At 34.6% G+C, this 12,099-nt stretch overlaps 2 protein-coding genes and 1 non-coding gene across 3 annotated transcripts; 1 reads left to right on the top strand and 2 right to left on the bottom strand.

Moving 5' to 3' along the window:
• Positions 1-2,966: 2,966 nt before the first annotated feature.
• Positions 2,967-5,495, top strand: LOC103949337 (probable E3 ubiquitin-protein ligase RHA4A). Its single transcript, XM_009360455.3, has 3 exons — positions 2,967-3,328; positions 3,683-3,768; positions 4,755-5,495. Exons 1-3 carry the CDS (start codon positions 3,080-3,082, stop codon positions 5,218-5,220), a joined length of 801 nt encoding a protein of 266 aa, XP_009358730.2. The 5' UTR covers positions 2,967-3,079; the 3' UTR covers positions 5,221-5,495.
• Positions 5,496-5,797: 302 nt separating this feature from the next.
• TRNAS-UGA lies at positions 5,798-5,879 on the bottom strand. The gene has a single exon. It is a non-coding gene; the product is annotated as a tRNA-Ser (tRNA).
• Positions 5,880-7,054: 1,175 nt separating this feature from the next.
• Positions 7,055-11,737, bottom strand: LOC125469336 (cellulose synthase-like protein G3). Its single transcript, XM_048566556.1, has 6 exons — positions 11,059-11,737; positions 10,092-10,241; positions 9,542-9,667; positions 8,996-9,430; positions 8,539-8,886; positions 7,055-7,606 (listed from the first exon to the last, which is right to left on the bottom strand). Exons 1-6 carry the CDS (start codon positions 11,641-11,643, stop codon positions 7,055-7,057), a joined length of 2,196 nt encoding a protein of 731 aa, XP_048422513.1. The 5' UTR covers positions 11,644-11,737.
• Positions 11,738-12,099: the final 362 nt, after the last annotated feature.

The following is a 12,099-nucleotide window of genomic DNA, read 5'->3' as shown; positions in this document are numbered from 1 at the left end:
TATAAAAGTTTATCAAACATTTTGATATTACATTTTAGACTCAAAACACTTTTTGCAAATCTAATTTACCAAGCATCTAACTGCTTCATTTCACAACTTATTAATTCTACAGCATATCAAAAACATTTTTTTTTGAAGTACAAAAATACCAAATTAGGATTTTGAGTAGAGAAAGATTTTATGTAAAACGTGAATGTCAAAGTAGCGATGTTTAAAAATGATCACGTGCCGCCCTGTGTTCTCAAGATGATTCACAAACTACCTACCTTTGATGTACTAATGCTAAGAAAATTAAACAAATTTATCATGTCATTTAGTTTATAAAATTTTATCTCCCTACTATTATCGCTTAAGAAAAATGTGATGATTTTACTTTTTGTTACCCCAAAGTTTATGCACTACAAGAAAAATGACTAATAATCATTACTCACATAACGGTTTATTATTGGGTAACAATGATGTATGATTTCCTGATCTTACTTCTATATTGCCATGTTTTTTTTATTGTTTTCTATCATTTAGTGATGTGCTATATATTGCTCAATCTCTTTTGTGTTTATGTAATGATGAAAAGTTCACAGCAACCAATCTCACTTCAGTGTAGTGCATGAAAGAGAGAAATCATCTTTTTCTTTCTTGTCATGAGATAAAGTACTTCTAAACAACTTAGAAAGTGAAATAATGCTTTCTGTGATCATTTGCAAGAAGTAAGTTCTTCCTTATATAATATATTACTATATATTAAATTAAAATTTTTGTCCCTGTAACTCGGGCGAAGTTCTACTTCATTTGTACCTGCAGTTTCAATTGCGATTTTAGACATGTAATTTTCTAATTGTTTCTCTTCAAGGAAAATAACTTAACTTTGCCTATCTTTCATAAAAATTAGCAACTGAATGACATATTTTACTGTAAATTGGCCCCAAACCCCTTAAATGTATGCCAAATTCTTCATTTAATTTGTTTAGCCCTTAAACCTAGCTAAAGAGACCTCATTTTTCTTTGTGAATACTAAATGAAGCTCACACAGTACATGTATAAATATAAAAAATTTAAAACAAAAAAATATACGAAAGAAAGAAGTTTGAGAGAAATGTGAAAGAGAGAGCGGGAGAGAAAGAACGTAGAAGATATTTAAATTTTTTTTTAATTTAAGGTTAGAGATGTTATGATGACATTTGAATAAGGAAAGAAAGAAATTCAGCAAAAATTAGTTTGTTTGAAATTACATTACTGTTCATCATTTATTTTGTGATAGAAGACCAAATTGTCATTTTACCCACTTTTAGTTGACAAAGAGAATTTTGTTAATAGATAGTTTAAATTTTGCAAGCAATGGATTGTCGTAGTAGATAGGGCATTTCGCACTGCGTTTTGGGTTCAAACCCTTACCCTTTTTCGTAGCATAAGTTAGAGTATATATTAATATTGCTTCTATAAAAACAAAAAGCATAGAGAGACCAAATCAGATGGAGAAACACTAGGGATGTTATGTTGTACATCTTAACATATACCAACAAACTTGATGTCCTTTGGTGAACATGCAGGCCTAATTATATATAATTATGGATTTACGTTATTTATGATCAACGGACCAAAATTTATATTTATAAGTTAGAGAGGTGTGTCAATCAGTTGAAGTTGAGACAAACCACCATCCATGCTAACAACAGCCTAACTCTGCATATATATTTCTCTATCGTTTTATATAGGTTTGTTAGGTTATCGACCTGCCAACCATCCATGGACGACCAGATCGACCAACAGCTAGCTTAATCAAGACGAATGCACTAATCTTGGCCTAAAGCAACATTTACACCTAATTATACACAGTAATTTTCTTCTTCTTCCTGTTTTAACTGAATTCAATATTTTTACTATAAAACATGGAATTGAAAGAATTTATAATGTTTTAGTGATAATCTGATAGACATTCGGTTTCCCGTCATCGAAGTTTATTGAAAGAAGGAATATAATACTATCATAGCAATAGCATCATGTAAATTTGATCTCTAGAAAGCTTATTGCTTTAGTTTTTTTATTTTATTTCTTTGATAAGATTAACAAAGGTATTATGTGTCCTTTCCCCAATCTAAAACCAATTATCATGTACCTTGCCCTTCGTGAGTTCTCTCAAGCCAAATGATTTTCACAAAAACAATAAAAAATAAAAAAAAATAAAAAAATAAGAATCCTTCTATTTATCCAATCTAAAATGGAAAATAAAGGGAGATGTTTTTCACTCTAAATAAAATGACTTTTTAAAGTGCCGATAACAATATCCTAAATAAAAAAGACATATGATCTACTTGCAAGCTCGAAGCCTTTATCTGATTGATCGACACTTATTTACCCATTGATTAGTTCTCGTTTAACTCTTATTAGATTGTAATGTTTAAGTTTTCAGCAGACACTTAAAAAGGTGTAATACAAACCCTAATTAGTGAGTTAACCCTAAAGTTATCAATCATGTCAGAAATGTCATAAAGTTACTGCCAATTAATAAACCCAATGATGTTTGTGTAAAAGATAAAAATTTAGGATCAGTTTGATAAATAATTTGACCTTTTGTGTTAGAGATAAAGAGAAATATACACCAAAAAGGAGGAATGAAGAAGAATGGTAAGAGGAGGATGGAAACAAATAAAAATGAATGAATGAAAAGAAATCTCTTAAAAGTGAAAACAACTTGAAATAGTTTGAAATAGTTTTTAGTTTCTCTTTGTGTACCATTTTTTATACATGTCTTCAACATCTTTTATACATCCTTCCCCTACTCTGTATTTCTCCTTTTCATCATATAATTTCACATATCTAAAGCACGAAATATAAAAACTAAAAACTAATAGTTATAATGACTGAGTATGTCATTATTTGCATTTCACACATATGGTATTATAAAAGATAATTTGTGTGTGTGTGTGTGTGTGTAAAGCGCCTCCACTTTTCATACTTATAAATCCCCCACCAACTTCTCTCCATAAATACACTCATCAACAGGGCTTTTCTGCTTTCCTACATATGTTGAGCTAATTATTAACTGGCAAAATAATCTCTCCAGGTTTTAGAAGGTGATCAGATGGGTAGTCTTCCTCAAACACCGAACAGTACTAGTAATCCTCACCTTTATCCTCAAGCACTCCAACTTAAACTTTACCAGGCCTTCATATTCTCGATTCCTATCCTTTTCTCCATCATTCTTTTCCTTCTCTTCTACTTGTTCTACCTCAAAAGAAGGGCTTCCGCTCTCTTATCTTCATCTCAACCAGTTTTTCCAAGGAGTAATTATAATCTTCAAGCTGCACCTACCAGATACCATGTTTCCACTGTAAGTCTCTCTCTCTCTCTCTCTCTCTCTCTCATAACATTAACATACATGCATGCATACAAATTAACAAAACATTGGTGAGTTAGGGTAAGGTGATGGTAAGAGCAGGCTAGAGATACAGCAAGAGATTACATATTAATTTAATATTATATGTGATATGGTTCAATATATTTTGCGTTCCAATTGCAGACCTATAGCAGCGAAGCGATCATGTTCATACGTATTACGTCCATTGCAATTAACGATTATATTAACAAAGACATATTCATACAATTTACAGAGTCGGATTATATACATACAGCTTCATTTATTTCTATATCCAACTTTAGAAATGTTATTACATTATATGTGTAGGCTTGTCCGGTGGGTTTGAAGGGGGAGCTCAAGGAGAAGCTTCAAACAATTTCATTTGATGAAGAACAAAGGAAAAAGGATTCACAGTAAGTTTAAATTATTTCTACCGTTATTTTTTTGGTTACAAATGAGGCTTCGAACTTTGCATCGTAGCATACTCCTACCGGTATAAAATTGAATAGGTCTTTGTATTAGAGACACAAATGCGGTCCATAATCAATCGTGCCCTACAAGTGGTATGTGCCAAGATGGTGTCATATCATGAAGTTGAAAAGCCAGTATGCACTAATTAGCCAACCAACTATTGAGATATTTGACCATTTAAAAGAAAACTAAAATAAATAAAATAAAAAAGGAGTTAAATTTCTACCTCAACTCTAATAGAAAAGGACACATCCTTGAAATTCTCATCTAGTGATCATGGAGTTTTATTCTTGCTACCGGTTATGGCCTAAAAAGGCCTGCAAGGGTAGTTGTAATAGAATCTCTTCACATGTGAGTTTAGAACCTTTCATAGCAACCACTATCTTTCTCAAAAGTGCTTTTCAAGACACCCTTTTAGACATTCTTTTTAAAAAAGCACTTGTAGTTTTTACACTTCTTTTTTAAGAACATCTATATTGTAATTAAAAATGTAAGTGATTTCAAAAAAAGGAACTTAAATGTTTTCTAACAGAATTGTGCATGGGTGCACACACATATATTAGTTCACTTTCGATAAATTGAAAGTGTTTGTGGTGCGAAACATTGTTAAAAGCACTTTTAGTGATGTGAAATGTTTTTCCATAGTAAAGCATATGTATGAGAAGTGGCATATTTGGAGGTGGAGACAAATCGTGAATAAAGTTCAATAAAATTGTGTGTGCAATTGCTTTTTATTCTTGTTGATAGGTAACGAATATTGAATCACAACACCCCACCTGCAGCTCAATATTATTAGCTTACTCAACCTATCATCATGTACTTCTATCGCTCCTTTTAATTTGATGAAATTACCAGATTTTATGTTAGGCTAATTAGGTTTTATAGCTAAACATGCACCTAACGAAACCCTAAAATTTATTTTTGACAGATGCTGCGTTTGCTTGAGTGAATTCGAAGTGGAAGAGGAATTACTGCAAGTGCTATCATGCAAACACGTGTTTCATGTTGATTGTATACATCACTGGCTGCATAACAACACAACTTGCCCACTTTGCAGATGCTCTGTGATTCCCATCAGTACCAAACTCGACAGTCCCGCACCACCTGCAGCTGCTAGTGTGTCCGATCCAGTAATACAAGAGCAGCACCATAGCATAATAATCTCCCATCAGAGTCCAGGGAGTATTGTATTATTGGACCAACAAAATCAGCAACAACAGTATCAATCGGGCAATAATGCTATTTCTAGTGTAACAATACCAATTGAAGAAGGTTCATCATCAAGTGATCAAAGTAGTACAAACTTAAGGTACTCTGGGAGGTTACCCGGGCACTATACTAACGAAGATTTGGGAGAACCAGTCATTGTCTATATCCAAACTCATGATTCATGAGACAAGGAGTGTATGTGCGTATACACGAGAAAAACTTATATGAGACTGTTTCTACCACATGAGAGTGCTGAATGCATGACAGAAACCACATTCTCATGAGACTATTGCTTTCTGATGGTGTTGAACGAAAGAAGTCGAATCGTAGCGAGATTCCAATTTTGACGGCAGTTAGCTAGATGAGAGTGTAGTTATATTTCTTAAACCTCAATGAAAGTGTTTATAAACCTAATTGTCAATAGTCTCAATGAAATTTGGAGCAGTGGAAGTTCAGAGCATACATGTTCTAATTTTTATTTTTATTTTGTAGTGGTAGCCTTAAAAAAATATGAGCTATGTGACAATATTGAAAAACGGAAAAATCACACCATTTGCAAAGGAAATCTGAAATTTTCCTAATTGATTGTACAAAAAAATTAGAAAACATTCAATGGGGATGTTAAAATTTTCATCACAATTGGATATAAGAGTCAGTTAGCTGTATAGAAGATAATTTATTAAAATGCAGAATTTTCGAACCCAGTTCTTTAGAGAAAGCATCACACATTAAACTACACATTTGGAAAGGAAAAAGGATGATCGTCGACAGCAGGGTTCGAACCTGCGCGGGCGAAGCCCAACAGATTTCAAGTCTGTCTCCTTAACCACTCGGACATATCGACAAGTTATACGGGGAGGGAAAATTCAATTGTAAATAATGCTAATTATTTCTTTTCACTCTACAACATACTTCTTCATCTACATTTAGTCCACGCTTATGACATGTTTACATTTACTACTCTATAATCAGAATTAAACAAAAAGTTTGACTTCGATTAAAATGTAGTTATGTGTTTACGAACCATGGAGGAATCAAAATAGAAGGGGGTCCACACGGAATAAGAAATTTAACCCTTCATTTTGGAAAAAAATGGATTCTTTAGGGGAGGTAGTATTCTTATTCCGCCAGAAAGAAGGGTAGTAATGCATATTTTGTAGCCATAATGCACTCACATAATTTCTAAATTTTCAAGTTCACTATTAATTAGCATACTAATGTCTTGTAGAACGTGAGCATACTAACATTCATATTGTTTTTTATTCCGATTCAAGTGAACCAGTCAACCTAAACAATTTTTTTATTTTGGAAAGAAGCGATAAAGTTTTATTACAAAGAGCAACCCCAATTACAATAGGTATCAAATGGGTAGATATTTTCCAGTAACCAATTTATTGATTTGAAGATAATTCGCACAAAAATGCAAATGATTTTAAATGCTTAGATGGCTACCACACAAACCACACTACTAGAACTAGAGGTCTCGAGGCAGATATGTCACAAAGACGAGACATAAAAACTTCGTAGAACTAAGAGTCTCAAGGCAAATATGTCAAAAAGACGACTCAAATCCAGTACAAACATAGTTCACATTGTATTAGCAATGGCCTTAAATTATGAGTATGATAAGTAGTGTACAAATCTTTAATTTTTTTTTTTATATAGCTTTTGAATAATGAAAAATTATGATTAAGATTAGTAGTGTGCAAATCTTTAGCATAATTCACTGTGAACTTTGCATAAGCAATAACTCTTGCCACGAGAAAAGAAAAATGTCAGTTCTTTTTTTTATTTTTGTCAAATTTTGGGTTGTTGTTTAGGGGGCAGGAGCAGAGCACCAACCGTCGAACCCAAGACCATGATTTGTCGTGCAAGCGCACTCAACCATGAGGCTGGGGAGAGGGTCGGTCAAAGAAAAATGTCAATTCACTAAGATGAATAACAAAGACATTAAATAATGCATTTCTGCATAAATTTGACTATTTGAGACCAATTTCTAAGGCTATAAATTTTGCATATTCAGTTCCTTAGAGTTACATGAGCTGCTGCAAATAGAGCAAATGCTAGAGACGTTGAAACTACGGCAGTTTTTTTAGGAATTCTTCCTTTATCTTTCCTACTGATTATGGCTTCATATATTGGTTTTGAGTTCACTGTGCCAAAGCCAGCTATAAAGATCTGCACAAACACTTCCTTTATGCTACACTTGCCTCTGAAAACCTCCACATTGCCCCAAGCAAAGGCGGCCAAGTTAACAATGGCCGCTATTGTTAGCGGCACAAACATTGCCGACGGAACTCCGAACTCAATGGTGCCTTGTTCATATCGTTTGCTTTGGTCATCATCGAGGACTTTACTTGTCACATTAAATCCATGTGAGGCAATGCCAAGGGATTTGAGAAAGAACTCAATGGTTCCAAACAAGAAGCTTGAGAGTCCCCTAATCAACCACATCCTTTGGTCATTCCACCACGTTTGGACCGTTCCACCAGCTAACACAAAATCTAGGAGATCTTGAATGTAGGCTCCGAGGAAAAGAAACACATATAGGAGAAACCATGGCTCTGAAACCTGCATTGAGCTACTTCAATCTTTAAAAAATCAGAGTAATGTTATACTTATCACATTTTTCATACCACATTTATATGTTGGAGAATGAGGTATGAAAAGCGTGGCAAGAGTAACATTTTTTTGAAAAAAATCATGAATTGTTGTAGCACATTTTGTAAAACCGAAATGATTGCCACATGTTCATAATACATTGTCAGAATGTTTTGAACATGGAATACATTGAAATTTTGGAATATATATAATATGTCAAACTGTCTGATAATAAAATGAGTTTACTCGTTATCACTGTTCTAAAAATCCCCGCCTAGCGCCGCGTAGGCGCTAGGCAGCTGGCTAAAGCCCCGATTATTGCCTAGGCATTTGAAAATTAAGGGCGCCTAGAGCTGCTAAGGCACCCGCCTAGACCGCCTAGGTACCCGCCTAGACCGCCTAGGTACCCGCCTAGACCGCCTAGGTACCCGCCTAGACCGCCTAGGTACTTGCCTAGACCCGTGTAGGCACCGACTAGGTTGCAACTCACTTAGATAGAAAATAGATAGCTTTCAATTTGCATTTTTTTTTAAATAAATGGTAGAGACTCGTTGAATATTTAAATGAACACACATTATATGCTTGTTCCCTATGTTTTCATTATGCCAATACTTCATAATATATATGTCATTCTATTTTGTAGTTTGTGATGAAATTATATATATATATATATATATATCATGTTATTTTGTAGTTTATGATGAAATTATATATATTTTAAGTATAAATAGACACCTATTTACACGAAATATAATAGATTTCCGCAAATTCCGCCTAGGCGCCCATCTAGCCGCCTAGACACTAGGCCTCAGACCACTGCCCGACTAGCGCATAGTATCTCTTTAGAACCTTGCTCGTTATCTAGAAAAAAAAATTGCTAAGGGTGAATATACATTAATTACCTTAGGAAATGTAGTTAGTCCGTTGAAAAGAGCTAGCTGGGGTAGAAAAGCATATGTGGTGATGGGGATAGACCAAATCGGCCAAAATGCGTAGTGAGCATAAGACAAGCCCATCAAAGGACCCATGACACAAGTTCCATATGTAATTGGACTATACTTAGAGAAAGCCACCTCAAGGTCGCCTATTGCCCATCGCTTGTTTTGGTTCAAGACATCAATAAGGTTCATTGGGGCATCCCCATAAAATGCTGCCCTAGTTGGATGGCAGAATATCGACTTCCATCCCTCACAATGCATACGATAACCCGTGAAAAAATCTTCCACTAGTGAACCATATCTCACACCAATCTACACAATATTTACACAAAAACAAGAAGCATTTTTAAGTTTTTTTGTCAAACACTACTAAAGAACTTACCTTCTAAAATAAATCTGAAAGCTGCCCTAATTAACGTACCTTCGAGCCCCAATTGGTACTAATCTCATAACTGCAAGCAGCAACACGGTGTGCCAACTCCGTAACCTCTGGAGACTGAATGGGATTGCTCACTACATTGGTTGGGCAAAGTTGAGGGATTTCAGGAGGTAGAAGATGTGATGGTTCTCCAAAGAATGCTCGTCTAGAGAAAAAGCTCCCAGTCCCAAAATAATTTGGTCCCAGTAGCCCATCCATTCCTACTGGGTTAATTTTATACAAACGCTTGTGTTCGCATGCATATATGTCGTTCTTGTTGATTCCATGAAAACGTTGAGGAAACTGCACAAACCCCACTTTGGGATCTGATGATAAGTAACATAATGCACGATGAGGCGTTTGTGAGTTGTTGGAGTAGGTATCACAGTCTAGGGTTAATATTATTGGAGCGTTGGTCATGGTAGCTGAAACTCGAAGCTTTGTTAACACCAACAAAAGACACAAGTGAAATGGTTAATCAGCTAGTGAAGAAAGTTAATCGAAAGAGATGGTTTTATGAGAAAATTATGTATAGATATGAAAGCTTACGAGGGCATTAAGCGCACCAGCTTTAAAATGATGGAGTGACGTCCTTCTTTTTTCTCTAGAGACGTATATTAGGTTTGGCATCAAATGGTCTGAGACGTCTTTGTCTTTGCTATTGTCCAAAACAACCTGCTCATGATATTGAGACACAAATCTCAGCATTAATGGGTTCCATTTGTGCCATACAAACTTTTAACAATTTTATTAATGGACTTAATCGTTAGGGAGCAAAGTGACATAAAAATTGAATTTCAATGCATGTTATCCTAAATAAGCATTATATAAATAACTACAAACTCAATATGTTGGAATCAGATGAATGATACGTCTTTAGCAAATTGTCTACTAAAAATATAACATAATTGTAATTTTCTTTTGGCTAGAAGATGTTGGGGGCATAACTCCTTATTAAGTAAATAACTGTGCCAAATAGAATAATTACTGTTGCTTTTGAGGTAACCCTTTTGTTTTTAATAATTCACAGGAGGGGAGATGAAGAATTAAAGTATTCTTTCCAGGTCGTAAAAGTGCTTTCACTCGAGTTAGAAAATACTTGGATAACTGTGGGATGATCTGATTTGGTAAATTTATCCGTCCATTTGCTAAAAGCTTGAATTTCCCGCTCTCCCGTTATATGTTCAGGACCAACCGTGCCGATCTCAATTACATTGTTTACCCTTACTTTCACGCCTTGGTACACATCCTGTGCCATGATTCAGAACATGTAATTTATATAAGCCAGTATTGGCAGTTGCTTTATAAATTAATCTCATTGATCTAAACCAACAAAAAAACAAAAGCACGAAATATAAAATGGTGTTGATCAATTTGTCATTATTCCAAAATAAACTTTGGCTCCTTTTTTTTCTGACAAGTAGACATTTTTATATTTATATCATTTACAATTTCACATGTGTATGAATTTTTTTATTTTTGATTTTTAATCAGTAACTTATTTGTACGAAAAAACTGTGATTTGCATAAATAAAAGAATAGTCAAGCAATGACTATGTTAGTATTATTTAGAATGTTTTCACTTGAGTTAGAAGATACGATATTTCATGCATTAAATAAAAGACATTACATAGAAACATTCATGAAAAGTTTAACCCCAAATGGTCTTTGCAAACTCGATTTAAAATGAATTACAATTAAATATGACCAATTACAAAACAATAAGCAAACTTCAAGCACTTCTTCAAAAGCAAGCTCACCGTAAACCTGAAAATTACAAGAATCAATAGAACATCTAAGTCTCGTATTACACATTATTTTGTTATACATATTAATATCTACATACATTTCAAGGCCGACCTTAGTGGTATGCCGGTGCAGCCACCAGAAAGAGGTTCCTAGCATATGTAGTATTAATTTCATGATAAGTAAGTTTTGACAGCGTAACTGTTCTCCTACCAACTGTTTTGGAAAATATGATATCCTAATCATAAGCATACGTATATTTGACAAACATAAATCTGGTAAAATAACAATTATTAACATATATACTGGCTATTACGTACCTTGATCTTCTCAGCCTCATAAAACCGAGAATGATCGGTAGCAAAATAAGCTTCTGGGTTGCACTCCACAATCTTGTTCTTCCTGCAAAAAGGCAACCAGTGGCTTGCAAACTTGGCAGCCTCCATGAAAGAAAAAAGAGTCAGCGCCGAGCCCCCGTCATCTGAAACATACACCGAAAGCTTCTCTGTCGGGTAATCATAAGCCATGACCGACAAGGCCGTGTTGACCACGTTCATTGGTGGCTCCTTGTACGGATCGGCAGTGCATATGAACACGTCCAATGCAGGAACATCCAATTCTTGTACAACCCTTTTCATGTTTTCAGGGAATTCGTCACGGTATATCGGTCGCATTCGTAAAGATTGTGTGGTGGTGAACATGAAAGCAAGAATAGAGTCGGAGACAAGGAAGGTGAGGGTAATGAAGAAAGATGTTGCGGTTGTGGAGTTGATGAGAGAAAGTGAATGGTGATAGAGAAGGGTTAAGATGGCACACGAATGAACCACTGCGAATAAGCGATTTGCGGTGGTTTGACGAGAAGGCTTGGACGTGTGAAGTGGGAGGTCGTCATGAGTGGTGGTCATGGTGTGCTTGCTGCTATGTCACACGCATGGGAAGGAGTTTTAGTTATAGGGTTTATACCAGATCGATCTGAATATATCAAAAAAGCATTTCACGGTACATGCATATTCCAAATTCCAATTTTATGCTAGTCAAGCATATGAATTATTGTTTTGGCAAGACAAAAAAAGTAATAAATAAATATCATTCTTCGGGACATGTGGATGACAAAATTATAATAATGGTATATGATAAACTTGATACAATTTATTTTTATATTTTTTTCATAACAATAATTTATTAAAATGTTATGTATTACCGCACTGCAACTTGAATGACATGCATATGATAAAGTTAATATTTTATAATTTTCGTGGTCCCTGTAGCCTTATTTTTAACGTGACTAATGTAGTGAAACTATTGTTAATTAAATACTTGTTGTGAACTCCGTTAGCAATTAAAAGTCCAAATCAAAACTT

The sequence above is a fragment of a genome, unplaced genomic scaffold (genome assembly GCF_019419815.1).
Source record: "Pyrus x bretschneideri cultivar Hongxiangsu unplaced genomic scaffold, Pyrus_bretschneideri_v1 Contig42, whole genome shotgun sequence".
Taxonomy (NCBI): domain Eukaryota; kingdom Viridiplantae; phylum Streptophyta; class Magnoliopsida; order Rosales; family Rosaceae; genus Pyrus; species Pyrus x bretschneideri.
This window is presented reverse-complemented; position numbering and strand designations above follow the sequence as displayed.